We start from the raw sequence: 20027 nt of genomic DNA, 5'->3' as shown, positions 1-20027 counted from the left end.
TGTGCCCCAAAACAGAGTTAAGTGAGAAAAGTAGCCAGAAAGAGATCATCATGGGGCATGGTGCTGCTATGTGCGGCTTGCGCTTGCGACGCGTGGCAGGCGCCGTTCCCCGGGGCGCTTGCACGTGTGCGCACGTTCCTGCGCGCACGTTCACGTAATTTGTGAGATCCCATGAACGCCAAAATCAACGTCAGCGGTGACACGCTTCCACCGTGCAGGAGGAGAACGCCAGGTGCCGCTCTTTGGTGGAATTTTTTTTTCTTCTTCTTCTTCCATTAGACACGTTTGAGTAAAGCGTGCAATTTTCCAGTCGTGAAAAAAGTGTAGGCTCATTGAAGTTTAAATTTGCACCAGTTGATGTTTGGCAAAGGGTCCTCCCTATTGAAATGAGTTATGGGGTGGGTTATATCAGTTGGCAATTCTAAACCAGTAATTTAAATTCCACTTTACCTTGGGGCCAGTCTCATGGTAAGAGATGACCGTTGTTTAATTCCCACAAGGTGTGGCCACTGCTCTCGTTGTTTCTGGCAAAGCCAACTGTATTGGTTCTGCTGAGACATTGGCCACGCCATGGAAATGTGGAATTTCTGCAGCTGGCTCTTGGTCATTGAAAGGTTTTGTTGTTTTTTTGGCCGGTTCACGCTTGCACGATCGAGTCGAAATTTTGACCTTTGACTTGGTGTACTGTACATGTACTGTACACGTATGTAACAGCACATTAAATGATGTGCACTGGACGTACAGTAAGTACGTGGCATTCGCTGCATTCATGACAAGATCCACATGTGCAGACGTGCTTCGGAGCTTAGCACAAAGGGATCTCATCCCACTGGGAATACATTTGGCAGGATGCTAATTTTTGTCCTCTTCCTTATGAGGGAAATACTCAACTCATTGTGCAATATTCGTAAGTTCCAAAGTATATTTTTAAAAGCCCTTGTTTTTCCTCCAACGTGACCTTCCATCTCCGCGCCTGTGTGGGTTTTCTGTGCATGCCATAGTTTCCTCTGGTTTCCTCCCACATTGACAACACTCATTCAAATGCAATTGGCCAAACACCCCAAGGGATTGACCATCCTGAAAGTCATGAGACTCAGTGAAGCTTTTTGCTGGATAAATAACGGGCATGCGTTTATTTATTTTGGCCACTCGGGAGTGAGTCACAGCTCACGAATGGCAGCCTCTGAATCCATTTCAGAAAGGTTTAAGTCGAATGATAATTTAGTATTCTGCTTATAATTGAATTAATTCCCCCCCCCCCTCCACCCCCGCCTGCTAACTATCCATCCCTTTTATATCCATAATGCCGGTTAAGAACCAAAAACGCGTAAAGTATTGGCTGCGAGCAAGCAGGCCAGAGAGAAAGGGCCAATTGTGGCACGTGCGTGCATGTCACCGGCGCGCTTAAGCGCGCGTGCGCGCACGCAGGGGCTTGTGTGTTGCGCCTTTGTGCTTCGGGGTCGTGCGCTCAACAGCGGAGGCCTTGTACGTCTCCCGGACACTCGACCCGCCCGCCCGGGAATCCCTTGTACTTTCTCAGCCGCCCATTGTGCACCCAAACAGTTGGTCGCTGGTCCATTCCCGATGTCTGTGATTTGCATCGAGGATTTTGTGTGTACGTGTGTGTGTGTGTGTGCATCACTTTAAACTCTCTCATGCTGTAAACGAGCACAATTGGACAAAGTGTCTCTGTCTCGCTCTTTTTTTAACCACTTTTGCTCTTCTGTACAACAAGGAGTTGTACTCCCAAAAAAAGGCCATGCGTTGTCCCTTCATCATCGTTTAACCAGAGCCAATGCTGCTGCCTTGCGTTCATGCTCCATTTTATAAGAAATGCTGTGATTTCGTTATCGTTCGCAACGGGTTGAGTGGGAGAAAAAGCTGGCATACCAAAACAGATGTTTAAATGTTTTTGTTCCACACAGCACTGTACAAAATGTTTAATTCTTTATCGTTTTTCTGCTGCCTTTTCAAGATCATATACTGTACTTAATTTCTTTGCTATAATTGGGCGTTTGAAAGATGAAAGCAAAAATCGCGGAATTGCACTTAATTTCACGATGGCCTATTAGCATTGATATACTGCTGCATTACAGAATCTTAATTTGCACAGTGATGGTGTGCGTCTGATCTAGGAAGTCTCATATTTTATGATTTGCAATAACGACACCTACTTTGCATTTGCGCACACAACGCAGGCGCTTTGCTAACGTGTATTTTAATAACACTCCGCCAGGTCCATAAAGAGAGCCACACTGCTGTTCGTACTCGTTTCTTGGTTGTTAACCTGTTTCCAATAACAGTTTTTACATTGCTCCTTGTAGGCTGCGGGCACGGGATAATGAGGACTGGACAAAAAAAAGGCACTAAAAAAAAGTCTACGTGACTTTTACAAAGGGACAGATGCTTTTGCTTATTGGGTTAAGATTATCATTCGGAGCAAAAGCTTGACACCGTTTCCAATTGTTTATTGGGACGAATTTAACGTGTCCTGAAAAAGTGGTAAATTCAAGAATTCTTGCACACAATTGCTGGTCTCCTCGCTGCCTGCTGCCCACACAGCCGCACATCGAATGGACTTTGATGTTTTTAGTACTCTATGTTTTGGAAGGATTGCGGCGGTAGGCTGCCTTTTTTTTTCTTTCTTTCAAATTTTGTAACTGTTATTTATTTGTGTTTTTCACCGCCTTGTGCCGTCCTATTATTGTGACTGTTTGGCGGCGCATGTTGTGTTTCTCGTTGTCCCAACGCCACGCCTTTTCCTCCCGGTTCCTCGCGTCAGGGGAGAGCAGAGACCCTGACCTCCGACCCCTCGGACCCGATCCCCCCCTCCTTTGCCCCCCTCTCCCACGGCCACCGAGCTCAGCTTGATGGCTTGCTCTCACTGCATGCACTGCAACGCATGTCGTGTACTATTTCCCCATTGCGCCATGCCTATTTAACAACTGAAACATTGTTGGTCCTTTAAACATCATTGTTATTATTATAATAACAACATTGTTGAATTAGTCACATGAGAACCTTGTATACATCGGGGACAGACAAAACAAAAGAAATGGCTTACATAGCAAAATTGGACGTATTGACAAGAGAATGGAAGAAATTGGCCAAGAGAGGGAATAGACTATGTATTTATACTGGAGGAATCCGAGGAACTATAAAGCTCTTTTTCACAGATGTCCAGTAGATAGAAGCACCCAGAGGCGAATGCTGCCAATGATGAAAAGGGTGCTGATTTATGATTGTCCAGTGCTCTGTGACCGCCACAATCAAACCAATTTGAATTGACCTCACCGACGGCCCTGACTGCACTGATTGCACTGACCATGCCGAAACCCCAATCACCCTAATCGAACTGACCTCATCAATGATGTGGATTTCCCCAGCCACACTCGCCTCGCCAGCCTGGACCTTCACAAACCTCACCGACCACCTGAAATACCCCCACCATACCAGGGACGTGCGGTCAGGGGAGGCAGGGGAGGCAGGGGAGGCAGAGCCTCACCTGTCATACTCCAATGAAAATAGCTGTTACGAAAAGTAAAAAAAATAATGAAATAAAATACATTTTTTAAGATTTTTCCACTGATTTGTGTTATAAATGTAATTTCTGTACGATTCCAATCATTTTTATAGTCAAAATCGCCAAATTTGCTGAGCTCCGCTGCAAATACAGCAAGAGACGAGAGGTGAGGCAGCGACGAGCTCAGCCTCCCCTCTGATTGCGCAACCCCTCAGTAACTGGATGGAGCGCGGGCAATAAGCGCGTGCCTGTTACTATCTCAGTATGTCACCAATGTAATGTTTGTAGACCTCTTCATTTCATGTCCTCGCCTTCCATACTCCAGGTAACTTATTTCACGTATGTGTATAAAGATATTTAGGCTCGCTGGTCTCATCATGAAACTGCAATGAAAAAGCACCAGGGGAGGCAGCTATGACATGTGCCTCACTGATGGGGACGTGTCTAACATGCCCCCCTCAGTGAGGACACGCCCCCTCAGTGAGGCCACGCCCCCTCGTGAGGCCACGCCCCCCCCCTCAGTGTGTGAATCTGGCTCTGACACTAGCCAGTGCCTCCTCAGCCATTGACCTCACCGCACGTCACTGCACCATACTACCCAACAATACCACCCATTACGAAAGGTCCCAGGAGGGTTCTGGCAACCACCGCTGGTATCAGCCGTTTCCGGCAAAAACCTGGCACTAACATCGCCCATTGGTGAGCCCAGGAGTGGCCATGCATTCAGTCGTGCCTGGGCCCCCATGCAATTAGTGAGGGGGCTTACAGGCGCAAATTGGGTGGGCCAGGAAGGATCTCGTGGTCAGCAGGACATTCAGGCTGAAGGTCGCTTTTCTGGGGCATCAATGCTGCCAGAGGAGGAGGTGTCTCCAGCTTGGTGCTTCCATGTTGAAGAGTACCAAGCAGAGTAAATCATCCCCCTCTGCACACAGCTTGCAGGTCAGGGAAGCTGCAAGCGATTGCTGTTTAATGCAGGCCATGTTTTGCTAATCAGTTATGGTTTGTCCATTAGGCCAGAAATTTATGGGTAAAATTATGGTGCCTTGGTTCATATATATTTTCATGACCATGAACATTCCAATATAATCAAGGCAGTGTATAAATCATGGTAGTAATTTATAAACACTTGCCATTGTTGTAGTTAGTGCAGTGTTCCTGCTATTTTATAGGGGATTAACAACTCTTGTCATTCTTATTGTCCCAGAAATTTGGCCTGGTGGTTAATTATTTCTGGACGCACAATAATGTACAAAGTATGAAAGTCTCAATAACAATAGGGTTTTTCCCCTTTTTTCTGGCAACAAAACGTAATCTTTTTTTCAAGAAATCATATGTGCATTAACCACAATACTTGTGGTCAAAATGCAAACAAAAACACACTGATAATATATGCATTGTCCTTGAAACTGATTGGTCCACACCAGAGACAGCTTTCTTTTGAGCCTCGTCTCAACTGGTGCGAGACCAGAGGATGCCAAAAAGCGTACAGCTCAAAGACAATGCACTATCAACGTAATGAGGGCTCGGGGTAAGCATCCACACCATTAGACCTCCTTTGCCAGTACCAAATATAGTAATAGGGGTTATCCCTTTTTTCTGGCAACAAAACTGAAACCTTTTTACAAGGAATCATGCGTGCATTAGCCACAACACTTGTGGTGCTTACCCCGAGATGCTTACCCCGAGATGCTTACCCCGAGCTATCATTGCTTTGATAGTGCATTGTCTTTGACCTGTACGCCTCTTGGCGTCCTCTGGTCTAGCACCAATTGAGACGAGGCTCCTAAATTCCGTGGTGGGAGTGGAGCCAGCGTCATTCGTGATTCTCTACTCCCTCTTTCAGGTGGGTCGATGATTTTGCGATGTGGCCGTAGAATGTTTCTGGTCACTTGCGTTGTGGAGTTCGTTTCGTTTTGAATTATTTTTTTTAATGCGATTGCCCCTAAAGAGGTGGACGTGTGTTTTTTGGTTTGGCCATGTTTGTTTTGTTTTAGTACGGAGTTAGACTGGATGGCCTTAATCTTAGTTGTCTTGTGGTTGTTGTTGTTGTTTAACTTGCATCCCACTGGGATTTTTGCACACAGCGTTGGTGTACGGTGCTTTTTCAGGAATATTTTGCTGTTTTTTCCTGGATTTTCTGTTTGGCACAATCACATAGTCACTTTAAGATGTTTTCTTGTTCGTGTTTTTGTTTTTTGTTTGTTGGGGTTGCACCTGATTCAAGAGCCGAATGGCTCACAGGGCTATACCAAATAAATGAAATTGAAAAACTGAAATGAACTGAAAAGAAAGCCGTATCTTGTGTGGACCAATCACTTTCAAGGACAATGCATATATTATCAGAGTTTTTTTGTTTGCATTTTGACCACAAGTATTGTGATTAATGCACATATGATTCCTTGTAAAAAGGTTTAAGTTTTTTTGCCAGAAAAAAAGGGGAAACACCCCATTATTATATTTGGGTACTGGCAAAGGAGGTCCAATGATATTAAAGTCTGCTTGCTCATATTAGTGGGGAGTGATGCCCACTTCCAATAGTGGCCCTGATCCTTGATTTAAAATCCACATTCCAAAGGCGGTGACCACTTTCATCCTAGGAACACCACTGTGTTGATTTCCCACTGTGGTTTTTCTTTTTATCAACCCTGAAGGATTGGTGGTCTGCATCAACCCCTGACAGGGATGTAAACACATGGTCTTGTCATTGCTTGTTGAGTTCTCTCCCGCATCTCCACCCAGCTGGATATTTGCAAAATGATTGTTTATATTTACCAGTGTTTTATACTTTTTCAGTAAAGCCTCAATGAGACTGGGGACTTTTAGAATAGTACTGTGCTGGGATGTTTTGCCAATTCCTATTCACTGTTTTGTGTTTGGTGGAGGGGTGGGGGGGGGGAGAAAATCCAATCGGCACATTTGTGTCCTTTGCTGGAGCTCAGGTTCAATGCCCTGAACAGTCGGTTTTGCCGATGTTGCCTCTGCATGCGTTTTCAACACTGATACCATTGTGTGAATGACGATTGTCGGTCTGTTTGCAGAGCTCGTATCAGGCCCTGCATATGCTCCATTCACAACGGCCTCCTCCCCTCCATCTCTTATCCGCCTTCCCCGTGCCCTCAAACTCTCCGCTGTGATTTATTTTTAAACGTGGCCATGGTGTGGCAGAATAATGTGGAGGTAACCTTGATTAATATTTGATGTGGGTAGATTTTTTGCCTTGCATTGTCCTTCGCCTGTGTTTTCATATGAGAGAACAATGTCATTGCAAGGATGAATATTTCTGTATTTTGTGGATCTATTGTCCAATTAAGGCTGACTTGGACTGGTTGAAGCGTGTCTCTGACGGTTATTTTTGTAAGAATGCAACTCCCTTTTTTCAAGGTCCAAAATACATTGGAGGTTATGTTACTGGACAATACGGTTGCAGTGTGTTTTGCTTGGTGGCTGCTGCCGAGATAAAGCTGTTGAGCATTTGCCGTGATGCATTTCCTAATTCAGACTTTATTCCAGCTGGTAAGGCTCATTGAGCTATGCGGCTCTGTTATAAGGATGACCACAGCCCAAGACCATTGCCAGTGGTGGCAGTTACAGGACATTGCAGAGTGGGAATGTGCAAGCTAGCAAGAGCTAAAACAACTAGTTATTTACACGAAAACCACGCCAGAAATTCCACAAAACAGCATAAACAACAAATAGTGCTTAAAAAACCAGTGTTAAAAAATACTAGACGTCCTTTGACTACCTACACATTCAACATTCTCTGCACAAAAGCTGATTTTCCCACGTGTTTCATATCTAGTCCAGGTATTTCTGTGGCTGGGCCCTCTACTCATAACCAGAAGGATGCAAGTTCAAATCCCAGCCCATCTTCTCTCTTGAATCAATAAAATGAGCATTGCTTTTTGTGAAGTTGATCGTGGTTGTTCTAAAAGAGGGACTGGTTCTGACCATAGGGATGTGGAATTTTCATTGTCACCGGCTCAGGACCACCAGTCTCATTTGGGCAGCAAGACACTGACTCATGGGGCCAGATTCTCAGCTTGGCAGAAAATGTGCCGATATTTCCATTTCCAACAAGGGGGAAGATTGGCAAAACAATTCGTTTTTTCAATTTCATCACGATGGGAATCAGGGCTCTAATGTTTTGTTCATTTGGTACAAATTGAAAAGCAGCTTATGAAACGTCCCTGTCTAGTTCCAAATTGTACAAATACGAACATCAGGAGCAATACAGTGCACTTATAACAGCACGGTTCAAATGTAAACATATCTTCGTGTTGATTAGTTTTTGCTCTGCGCATCCTAAGAAAGTCCCCGGCTGTGTGGCACTGTTGCAAAACACGATGCTTGCAACCAAAAAGGTGTTTATTCACATTTGATTCACCTTCCAGGTCAGGACTAATGTCCAACGTATAGCAAGGCATCTGTGTCACTTGAACAAGTTCCTGTCTCTGTGCTGAACCAAGCATGGTGGGGGGTGGGGGTAGGGGGGGGTGGTCGGGGAAGCCGCGGGCACTGCTCATCACCTTCAGTGACTCCGAGTCAGGGGTGGAGATTTTCTGATTTGGTCGTGTTTGCCGGACAGCCTCTATTGACATCCCGCAGGTGTAATTATTTTTGTGGACTCTTTAGTTGACTGGGACTCTTAAAGTTTTGAAGCACAGTCTTCAGTTGTGGCACTTTGCCACAGCAGTTCTATCGAGAGATGAATTGACGTGCCTGTAAGGCGCTTCGTTGAGCGTATCTTCTCTGTTGTGGGCGTCTTCAGGAGGTTTAAGGTGATGGGGCCCGCAGGAGTGCGTGGAGTGAGCTCGATAAAAGAAATGCTCAATCACCGCCTATCCCGGAAGGCCACTCTGAGGATAATGAGTGTCTGCGCAACCTACTTGGCTGAGATAATGATGTGCATGGTTGGAAATTCTGTGCACGTCACGAATATGAAGCGGTGGGTTGGCAATTTTTTTTCCCCTTCAATCGCTGTCTGCTTTTCTTCCCCCCCCCCCCCCCCCCCCTTGCTCTTCCTCTGTCCCTCCACTCCATCAGGTTTTGACAGAGCGGGGGCACAGGCGTTAAAGAAGACTCGCCAAGATGGTGGCCCTTTCGCTCAAGATCTGCGTGCGGCACTGCAACGTGGTGAAGACCATGCAGTTCGAGCCGTCCACTGTGGTGTGGGACGCCTGCCGCATCATCCGCGAGCGGGTTCCCGAGGCGCAGTCCGGCGAAGGTAATGTCCGGCTTCACGAGCATGGTATTTCGTGGGGGTGAGGAGTCGGTTTACACGTTGGCACGTGGACTTGAGGGGAAGCCCCGAATCTGCTAACGTCACTTTTAACACAACCGTTCTGCCAAAAAGGTGCATTGCCGTGCCACTGTGGCCGATTGTAGATAACCGGGGTCAGAACGCTTGGCTTGCAATTGCATTTGTAACGAGAAGACTTGAAGCCACTTGCTGAGGGGGCTGTAAGAGTTGACTGAAGGTCGAGTATCGACTTTGAAGCAACTCTGGGCTCTAGCAGAAAGACCGAAGAGATGCACGGTGTGCACGCTTTGGTGGCTTCACTTTCGTTGTTGAACTTCATTTGTGGTGGCCTCACTGGCATTGTTGACCTTCATTTGCAGTTTTAGATTTAGATGGTTTCCATAGCCAAATTGCATTGCTAATACTACTTGTTTTGACTTCGGAACATTAAGAGATGGGTTCAGCTTTTTTGGCGATGGAAGGTCAACTCTGAGACTTTCCCATGGGTAGTCTGATTCCTGCCATAGGAATGTGGAATTTACACCACTGGTGCAGCACAACCAGTAGGGACGGGTACTGCCCCAATTCTTGTTGAGCACGGAGATTCTTACTTGGTTGCCCCAAAAGAATGCGAGGTCTCACCTGGTTTAGACGTAGGACTTTTTGTTGAATACTTACGCAGATTTGTCCATGACACTGCCACAATCAATCCGATATTGGCAAATCGCGTTGAACATTCTATTACACCCGCGGTCAAGCAGAAGGTACGTCTCTTCTGAAGCATACCACTTTTTTTTCCCTGTCAGGAATGTACTGTCCCATGCTGTCTGATACACAAGCGAAGATAAGACAACTCAAGGCCTTTGCAGAACAGACGCAGTTCATATCGCGTTGCTCGTCAATCAATGCCCCTGTCTGATGCTTGTTATTGCATTCAAAGAGAATGGAAAGAAGGGAACATACAAGACCATGAATTGCCTGTCCCCTGATCTTCGCTCACTGTGGGTGTGATGTTGGAATGTTTTTATGGATCAGTGGCTTGGGAATTAACTCATGTGTTATGGTCCCAGAGTGTTACAATTATAACTACTAGTCATAAAACATAATACGGGCTGTTGCTATTATGATCTGACCTGGGGACGATAGTTTTAAAAATGTATTCTATTTACCAGGTAAAGCACTCTGAGCTAATAGCTCTTTTCCATAAGTGACCTGGCCATAAATGATAGCTCAGCGAATTGGCTTATCATGCGGAAATTTATAGCAGCGAGTTTGCGAGACCATGTGGCGAACATGCAAACTCCAAATATTCAGGCGTCAGAATCATGATCGAACACAGAACCTCCTGCACACCAGGCGAGGGAGTAACATTTCCCTCCCCTGGTACCAGCTCCACTACCGCTTCTGAGCCATGCTGGCCTTAACAGTTGAGACTAAACTATTAATGTTCGCATCTGTAGATATAATGCAGATAGCTATGAACAGAAAGATGAATTTGCAATTTGATCGGTGCAAGTATAATTCATGGTCAGGGGTCCATTCGTCTTCTATGTAGGTTTAACTTCTTTCGCACCATACGGAGGTGCGGGTTTAGTTTCGCTTGTGGGTTACAGTGAGTAACCACAATGCAAAGTATAAACTGGTAAACTATGAACAAACTCCCTCCTGCCATGGGAATGTGGAATTTCCACTTTTGTTTTATGGCTGACAATAGCGATGAGTGGCCCCTGCATTGCCTATTTAAGCAAGGTGAGGCTCTCAGTATAATTTATATCATTTAAGTACAGCATCATCGTTGTAATCCTTTAAAGATAAACATACATTTTTTTGTTTACAAAATTAATAAATTTTGCTCTTGCAATCTAAGCCAGCTAAAAATTATCTGTTTCTGTCTTTTATGTTCCATTTTTTTCTTCCCCTGCTGTACAGAGCCTCCCTCAGTATTCAGAGATATAATTAAAGTTAACGCACTGTACTATCTAGTGTATGGGTTGGAAATAATTGGATAAAAAAAAGATCTTTCAGATATCACTGGTATGCTGACAAGGCTGTCGCAAATAACAAGGAGAAATCTCCCCTATTCTGCGCGCCACTTCGATAGAACTGTGAGATGTGATTACCGTATGCATTGTGCTTTTTGAGACGTCTTCAGTGCTTGGCCTCACCCAGAGGGTGGAGTTCTCCGTACACGCCATTGTTTGCGTGCGTAAAACTTACCGACTTTAGTTCCAGCGGACGCTTTCACCGACGTTTGCTTTAACTGTTGCAAAAGTGGTTGACATGTATGTTGAGCACAATGCGAACAAAACTGCCTAAAAAAACACAAAGATCAAAGATCCCCCGTATAGCCTTAACAGACTGTAGGGGCAAGTGCTGTTAGCGAGCACCTATGAAGGCCGGAACGGTACACGAGGGGGTGGGTGGCCAGCACCACGCCCGACCGCCTTTGTCTCCCTAGTGGCAATGTTTACACACCGCACCAGGTACTCATTTGAGGCTGAGTCGACCTAGGGGAGGCCCGGGACCGGTTCAGATTATCGTCACCGGTGTTGGCCGTGAGCGGGAATCGAACCCGGGTCGCCAGGTTCATAGCGCAGCGTGCTAACCGCTACACTATCGCAACCCTAAAACCTTAATTTCTGAAAAACAATTAAAAAGTCAGGGTGTTTCCAAGCTCAAAAATGCATCAGATGATGCTCGTGTCTGTTAGCATCTCCGAGCCAGTGATGCAAATTCTACATGCCCATGGTGGGTGCCAGTCTTTTCACAGGGCAGCCAGAGTTAACTTCCTATGCAGTGGTACTCAATCCATGAACTCTGGAGGAATTGCAAGTGGAGTCAACCATCCCCACAGCTGGGATTTGATTGCACGATCCTTGGATTGTCAGCGGAGCTTGGTAATTGCAGCCCTCACCTGGCCGGATAAATGGATAATAATGGATGCGCACTTTTATTATTTGGACTGTTTGTCTCCTTGCACATACGAAGCACCTTGGCCGCATTCGCATTTGCATCAGTACGTTATGAAACTTAACACCAGGTGGCTAAATGACCTCGTGGTCAGCAGGGCTGTCTACTGATCCAGATTGTGTGAGATTGATGGCCCATCTCCCACAGCCACCTGGTAAATTCTGCAGGGAATTACCGCGAACACACCGTCTGCCGCAGAGTGAATGTTTAAGACCCCGTGGCATCATTCACAAAGTGTAGTCTATTGTTTGCTTGTGTTGTCGGCAATTTTTAATTATTTTAATATTGATAGCGGCTTGTGCAATATAATAAATTTTCGAAAAAATAACTGCTCACATGTATTTACGGCTTCCCATGTTGTATTCGTAAAAGACACCACAATGGAAGTCGTCGTATTTATAATTAATATTGCCTTGCAGTTCGTCTGTTGTTTGATGAAGGCTTTCACACGTTGTGTCATACTTTACTATGCTGGTTATGGTGGGAAGGTGCAGGGCTGGGTTGGGTGAGTGGGTAGTTGCAGGAGCACTCACAATACACTATGTCACACGGTTTTTGTTCCTGGGTAGTAAGTGTTATTTTCTAATTGCTGATGCCTCAAAAGTATAGAAAATGGCTATTTTCCCCCACAAACTTTGCTTTTGTGACCGGGAGTTTATGTGAAGGAATGACACAAATGCACACGTTTTCTCATTGAAAATAGGTAAATTTCAAAATATCACTGTCCTGGTCACAAAAGCATAGTTTGTGGGGACTAATAGCCATTTTCTGTACTTTTTAGGCTAAATCAATTGGAAAATAACACTTACTACCCAGGAACAAAAAATATTTGTTTTGTTACACAGTGATATCACTCACCATTGGTGTCAGCTGTGGGCAGGAATCAAACGAAAATCATCAATTTTATAGCACAGTGCGCCGAACATTACACCACCCCTTGCCCGTGCGTAATATACGTACTGTGCATACACAGTACGTATATTATATACCTCCCTTTGATGGCCTTATGTACAGTTGTCAAAGAAGTATCACATAGACCCGTATATGAGGGCTGACCTGCAGAAGATCATGTATCTTGTGGAACAAAAACGGAAATTGTTTCTGGTATTTTGAAAAGACAGGAGAGCTGATTGCAGAGGAAGTCTGTAAGTAAACATCCAATTTTTTTTTTCATTTTGAAAATGACTTGCTAATGCCCAGACCATATGGACAAAGTGTAATGGTGTCCGATTCAAGTTTGGGACAGAAAAAAACACTCAATTACCATGACCAAAATGGTAAAAATTAATTGAACAAGTTGAACATTCCAAATTATTTAATATTAAAGTCAAAGTGTTTATGTTCTTTAGCTGGGAGCTGGAATTTTAGAGGTGAAATGAGACGTTTCAATTAAAAAATATATATTTCAAAGGCCACAGCACTTCTCTGCTTTTTGAAAATTATGGTTGAATATTATCCAATTTTAGCTTTTGTCCGTTTTTGAAGTTCACGGTATGTCTCTAAGTCATGGCTTTGTCGGGTTTTGTATAAGTTTACGTTGCCGATCCTAGCTTTAGCATTAGCATCCAATAAGGGAGGTATGCGGACGGGGAGAGTGGCCACGTGGCCCTGAGACCCAATGCTACGGGTCGAGGCATTCAGCCGTGGCTTCCCCTGGGATCCGATGGTTCGAGCCCCAGGGCAGAAAATTTACCTTGCCTCCCCCGGTCTTGAAGGGCCCTTGTGCGCAGTGGGTTGTTTACACTCTTAGCCGGCCCACCTCGAATGTGAAGGAAACTATACCTGCCTCCAAAATACGAGCCTAAAAGAAAGGCTCCCGAGGCATGCTTGTTGCACTGCACTCAATCACAGCTCAGAGTGTACATAATAGGTGACATTTGCCAAGGGAGCGAAGCCATCATTTTGTCAGTCTGGCAAAGAAGGGCAGCTCGGCACATGATTGCAGCCGTGTGTGTATTTGTGTGTTGAGTATCAAAGTTTTGTACATGTGGTGGGTTGAGGCTTAGAGCTGGTGCAAGGTTTGAATAAGTTGGGTTCTTTTATTATATGCCCAGCGTCTGTGATGCCGCATGCCTGTAATCCAGCTCTTTGGAGGTGGGATTGTTGGATCATGCAGACGTGCTGTCAGATGCTCGAACTGCTGGGGTGTGAGTTGGCCAGGATGAGAAAGCAAAGCAAAGCAAGTGGGGATTTGTGATCTCTATGTGTAAGCAGGCTTTTGAGTGTTATCTTCTTGTAAGTGTAGTTTTTTTTCTCCCAGGCACTCAATGTTCCAGCCATCTGTGAAGCTAAATGTGCAGTTTTATATATCATACATTATTAGCTGTATGACCCACAGTGTTACTAAACAATGTACCATATCGCAAACAACTGTATTCTAAATTTTGATTTAAAGCTTTCGTGACTGCAGGGATTCATATTCTTGGTTCTTTCGGTAAAGTCACGTAGAAGGGAAACAATAAAATAATACAAATATAAAACAATAAAATTCTCACGACGTTTCGACTGCAACACAAGCAATCATCATCAGGTGTGAAAACCACAGCAAGAAAATTTGAAAAAAGTGGCGTTTTTTTTAACGTTAGCACCACGGAGAGCGATTTGGCAGTTATTTAGATGGACGTGTCCATCTATGTTCGGAAAAGAGGAGGGGGGAGACGAAAATAATGGATGCGGTCTGAAAGCCACCGTAAGCGTGAACAATCAATTAAGACCCGAAATGGTTTATCAAATCCTTCCAATGATTGCTAAGCCAGAATCCATCTTCTCGGTTGAAATTGTCTCTGTGTTTGTATATGTGGATAGCCTCATGAACGAATCTCTCATGGTAGCCAGATGGCTTGCAAAGAACCTCTGTCTTGGAGAAGTCAATGTCAAGTGAGCCTACTGAATTATAACAGTGATCTGCCACGGCCGAGGTGTTGGTCTTACCGTGTTTAAGGTCTGCTTTGTGTTCACGAATGCGGTCTGAGACATGTTGTTTGGTTTCTCCAATGTAACTACTACCACAGAGGCAACTTAGTTTGTAGACGCCAGGGTACTATATGTCCGGAATCACATATTTTAAAGACGGAACCAGATCACGGATTTTATGTAATGTGTTGAATCGGACCTGGATCTTGTGTTTATTCAAGATTTTGGAGATCTTTTTTGTGATCCTCGCAATGTAAGGTAAAGTGATGGTTTTGAAAGGCTCCTCAAGAGGGTCCTTCTTCATGGTTGGAGTGATAGCTTTGCGAATTGTGTAGTCGGAATAACCATTAGCCTTAAGAGCTTGGTGTACGTGCTTAAGTTCACTGGCGATATGTTCCTGGTCGGATATGCATTGGGCTCTATGGTGCAGAGTCTTGATGAGGGAATTCTTCTGGGATGGATGGTGGTGGGAATCCGGTTTCAGGTAAGCATCCGTATGGGTAGCTTTCCTGTAGACAGAGTGGCTCATTGAACCATCAGGTCTCTTTTTTATCAGGACATCCAAAAAAGGTAGCTTGCCATCTTTTTCGACTTCCATGGTAAATCTGTTGGCTGGGTGTATGGAATTGGTGTGGTCGTGGAATTGGTTTTAGAGCAGGCCGGCCATGTGGCCAGAGGACAAAAGTGTCATTCACGTACCTCTTCCATAAGGTTGGGCGCAGAGTGTCAGTCTGGATGGCGTCAGTCTCAAATTTTATTGTTTTATATTTTTATTATTTTATTGTTTCCCTTCTACGTGACTTTACCAAAAGAACCAAAAAACTGCATTCTACACACACTCTCCAGTGGACCGAACAGTCTTGGTCGCACTACTCCTGAAGCTAATCACATGGCTCACAAACTGAAACCTTGATGTGTAATTTACACTTTTTCTATATGCTCCAAGAGGATTAGCAGCAGGCATTGTCTATCCATTGCTCAATTCCAAGCGAGTTTCAAACGAAGCTGCCCTTGTTTCCACAGCTGCAGTTCGACCTGCCGAGTGAAAGCTGAGAGTTCAAATTCGTGTTGGGGGTCTGACTCGGCTAATCACTATCGAGAATGGCTGGCACTCTTATGGATAGACTGGCACCAGCAATGAGACTGTAGAATTTTCTCTGCTGGAAATGGGGGCTGCCAGCATAGATGGAGGTTGCACCACACACATTTTTAGCAGGGATTTTTTTAAAAACAAGATATCTACGTAGTATACTGTACGTGGACAACACATGCAGAGGCTACGTAACTTGTTTGAATGTAATGGGTGTATTTCTCTTGCATTGTGCAAGATCAATAGAAATCTGTGTGTGATACAGTCACTTGCTTTACTCACCAGAACTATTGAAAGAGGTAAAACTACCAGCAGATCAACACAACTCTTTGACGACAATTTTTCTTTCACAGACCTGTTACACGTGCATTGTTGGTCAACTGTTGTCCCATATCTCCATGTTTGGGCTCGAGATAAGAACACCCAAAAATGCGTGTTCTTTATTTATTCATTCTCTGCATTTTTTTCTCCATTTATATTGCAGACTAGCGGGAAGTACCCGGCGTTGCCCGGGTCTTAAAAATATTTCAAAACTACTCTTAAAAATCTAACAGCAGTGCGTTTGACTGTGGTGGTACCTGCTATGATGACAGCAGTGCATACCGACTGGTGGTACCTGCTATCACTACAGTAGTACATGCTGACTCTATAGCAGTATTTATCGACTCTATAGCACAAAGTATTCACCTGAAAGAGTGGCGCGGTGAGGCCTAGTCCCATGCAGAGCCTCCAGCCTCGCCTAGATTGTCTAGCCAGCCAAGGTGGCACCTTGGCAGGCTGGGGCTGGGCTGCTACCCCTGACCCCCCCTCCTTTCCCAGCCACGATATCCCCGGCCGCTATTCAGTAATATCTACGGCCTATAGTGGTAGCATCTAGCGACTGTATATAGTAGTAACTGCACGCATCGGGGTGGGGGGGACATCACACAGTGAAGATTTAAGCTCAGCGTTTAGTGTATTTTTATAGCATTTTTAACGCGAAAGAAAATGTCCCCCTCACTTCCACCGAAGGCGTGCGACTTGGCATGGGCCATCCCCCCCACCAAAGGCGCGTGAGTTGGTATGGTCGTGCACACGTCATAAATAAATAGCATGCAAAAATCGCACTAAATCGCTAATTAAATTAATTGAAAGTTGACGGATGTGAAAAAGGAATAGCGCTTGCTCACGGCGGGGCTTATGGCGTAGTACCTGGCTATTTTTATTTAACGTACACCCCACCGTTGGAGAGCCAAATCCTTCGCAAGCGTGCGAACACACACAAAGCCACACACAAACCCAAAAACAGACAATTTTTTACTTTTTTATATATATAGATAGTTCCAGCACTGTGTGAGGTCATGAGGTTGCAGCATGCTTAATCTGTCAACTGGCGTTGGGGTAACTCACAGATTGGGAAGCTCGCAGAAGAGGATGTGCTCATGTAAGATTTCCTTCGCCAAATGTCCAATTTTACAAACAGAATCTTCGTTGGCACTTGGCATCGAAGATTATAGTATACAATACGGTGTACGTCTCTATATATTTTTTTAATTGATGTATGTAGGATTCGGCACAGATTGCCGTGGGATTACGCGCACGGCGCGGGGAGCGACGCGTACTTTGATGTTTAATGTATTTGGGGTTCCCCGTCACTGGCAGGGAATTGAAAACAACCCCGCCTTCTGTGAAATTCTTGCCTGGAAAGTGAAAAAAAACACAAAAATAAAACTCACGGGGGCGATATGGCAAGATGATTGTGATACAGGGAATATTCACGGGTGACTAGGCCGCGTGTGGATTTGTTTTGGTTGTCGCTCCTTTGGCATTCGTCAGTCTTTGATCCTGGTAGATTGTAAAATGGATGAAGGGTTGGCAGATTGGGGAGGGATGGAGCTTTGATGTGTACGAGACACCCACTTGTTTGGCACCAAGGTCTCTTAAGAAGTCCGAATCGGAATCGTTATTTAGACTGGAGGAATCCGATGAGCTATGGAGCTCTTGTTCACAGATGTCCAGTAATTAAATGAATATCCTTTACTCGACCATAGGAAAACAAATATCTGCCTGTTGATGCACGTAAAACATTGCCTCCTTTGTAACAGTGACATGGGTTTAAGGCACTAAACCAACTAGGTTACGTGACACGTCTGTCCAACATCTTAGTGGTCTCCCTTTCTACGCATTATCTTTGGGCACCGATTTCCTCGTACATCCCAAGCAAGGAGTAGTCTAAAAAAAAATGTGCAGACTTTTTGTGTTTTTTTAGAGTAAATCATTAACAGTTGTTGTCATCATATGCTACATGTAATATTATTTTATATCCAAGTCATAAATGTTCCAGGAAACAGTGCTTGTACAATAATAGCGGTTGACTTCCGCCATAGGAGTGTGGAATTTACACCACCATATCTATTTGATTAACGTTTTATAATTGTTTTGTCGCGCTTTATAGTTTGTCAGCGTTTAAATCGAATTATTCACTGCATTTCGTTGACAAGGAATCCAGTGTATTTACACATTCCGTTTCAAGACCTGGCAGAAGGTGAGGAGGGCGCCTGTTGTTGTATATGTTGGTTGTGAAAATTTTGATGAAAATAATAAAAATTAAATAAAATGTGGAAAATTGCATAATGATACAAAATTATGTTAATTGCTGATAATTATGCGCATAAGTTATGCTAATTCGATAAACAATCATATTGATTAATGCGAGTGTGTGTGATTATGCTACTGCGAGCCGTTATGATAATTAGGCCCCGCCTTCGCTGACGAGGTTCGTATTATCAATCGGGATCATACAATGAATCGTGTGAGGTTATGCCAGTGTGATGCAAGCATGCCAGAGTAACTCGCTCGTTGTTTAACTTCGTATGAATGCTCGGTAATATAATTATTCTCGCTTTAACCTTTACTGAGTGTATTAGTGTGTTTATGTCAGGCCTCCAAATTCAGATCTCAACGCAGAATACAGTTCTTGTAAATAAGATTGTTACGCATGAAATTCAGGAAAGAAACACGCAACCACTTCTGCGTTAATCAATTTTATTTTCTAACGAAACCTTCACTCCCGGCTTGGGATTATCAATACAGTACCATCACAGTAAACATCAACGATTGCGTTGTTTCACTTTGGCAACTGCACATATGACTAATTCTACCGCGTAACACGAGCTTAATTGGTGTTAGGAAGAGTCGTTAAAACATGCATGCACGCTATTCTATACAAAAACCTTAACACTATAATATGCAAATTCGTATACTTGAAATTGGCCACACAGTACTGCACTCATTCATTGATCCATATGCAACCCTCAATGCAATTCTTCTCACGTTGTTAACAGGGTAGTAGAACTATTTGATTATTATGTAGAGTAACCCGAGCCGGTACGGCAATTAGGAGCGAAAGGTCCTTAATATTATGCAACGATATTCATACGAAAAGACAATCAAACAATTATTATTCCCCAAGGCACCAGTATACGTCAATAGATTCATCAGCAAGATTATGCCATTAATAAGAAAACGAACAACTGAAATACTTCTAAATGTAGTATGGGTAGCAATGTTCTTCACGATCAGTTGATATTTAACGCACCACCTTGGAATGGCAACCCTTCTTGAAACAATCTTATTTGTCCCGATATGCGTGTTGCGTGTCTTCTTTGCCACTTGTTCAATTCTTTGCGTAAAGCAGATGCCAAGGTTGGGCATCCCTTGTATCAAAAATGTGTTTGTTCCCTGCGGAGCGGTGGGGGTGTGAGGGTGTGTGTATCATACGGACAGCGTGGCACTCCCTCTTTCACACGGGCGGCCACAGTTTCTGTCCACAGCTGGCTGAAAGAGTCGGCACGACGCTCGCCGTTGGTGCGCGATGATCCCGTCGTCAGATAGCGCCCGCAGCCCGTCCGCTGGTCGCCGTTCCTCACTCTTGTCTTGGTTACCAGCTGGTGCTGGTTGGTATGAGTGTGGGTCGAACCCACAGCGCTCTCGCTGGCGCTGACACTCTTGCTCACGGGCGGCTGGTCAGGCTCTTTCCGCTGCTGGATGAGCCAAGTCGGCACACGCTTGGCCGCTGGCAGCAGATGCTCTTGCTTGGTGGCGCAGGTCGCGCTGCAGCTGGAAGCTGGCACTCGATGTAGAAATAAAAGTCTTTGAGCGATACTTCGTCTTTCAGCTCTGGACTCACGCTCGTTGATACATCACTACTCGGCGAGCCTCGCCATTCTTGGTTGATCGTGGGGCCACCCCGGGCCTGCCGCTCGCCGCCCTCTTCTGTAGCTCCTGAACTGATAAACTGGAAGTGTGTGTCG

The 20027-nt window shown here is 44.7% G+C and overlaps 1 protein-coding gene across 9 annotated transcripts in view; it reads left to right on the top strand.

Annotated features, from left to right (window-relative positions):
- Positions 1-20027, top strand: part of LOC116937147 (talin-2-like) — a 246255-nt gene that overhangs the window by 77427 nt on the left and 148801 nt on the right. For all 9 annotated transcript variants that reach the window (XM_076065751.1, XM_032944800.2, XM_032944373.2 and 6 more), the window contains one exon: positions 8567-8747. In XM_076065751.1, coding sequence (XP_075921866.1) covers positions 8612-8747 — 136 coding nt within the window. In that variant the 5' untranslated portion in view covers positions 8567-8611. The remainder of the gene's footprint in view (positions 1-8566; positions 8748-20027) is intronic.

The sequence above is a fragment of the Petromyzon marinus genome, chromosome 1, assembly GCF_048934315.1.
Source record: "Petromyzon marinus isolate PM22_M1 ecotype Great Lakes invasive population chromosome 1, UKy_Petmar_22M1.pri1.0, whole genome shotgun sequence".
Lineage (NCBI taxonomy): Eukaryota > Metazoa > Chordata > Hyperoartia > Petromyzontiformes > Petromyzontidae > Petromyzon > Petromyzon marinus.
The sequence above is the reverse complement of the archived record's forward strand: the minus strand, read 5'-3'. Positions and strand labels throughout refer to the sequence as shown.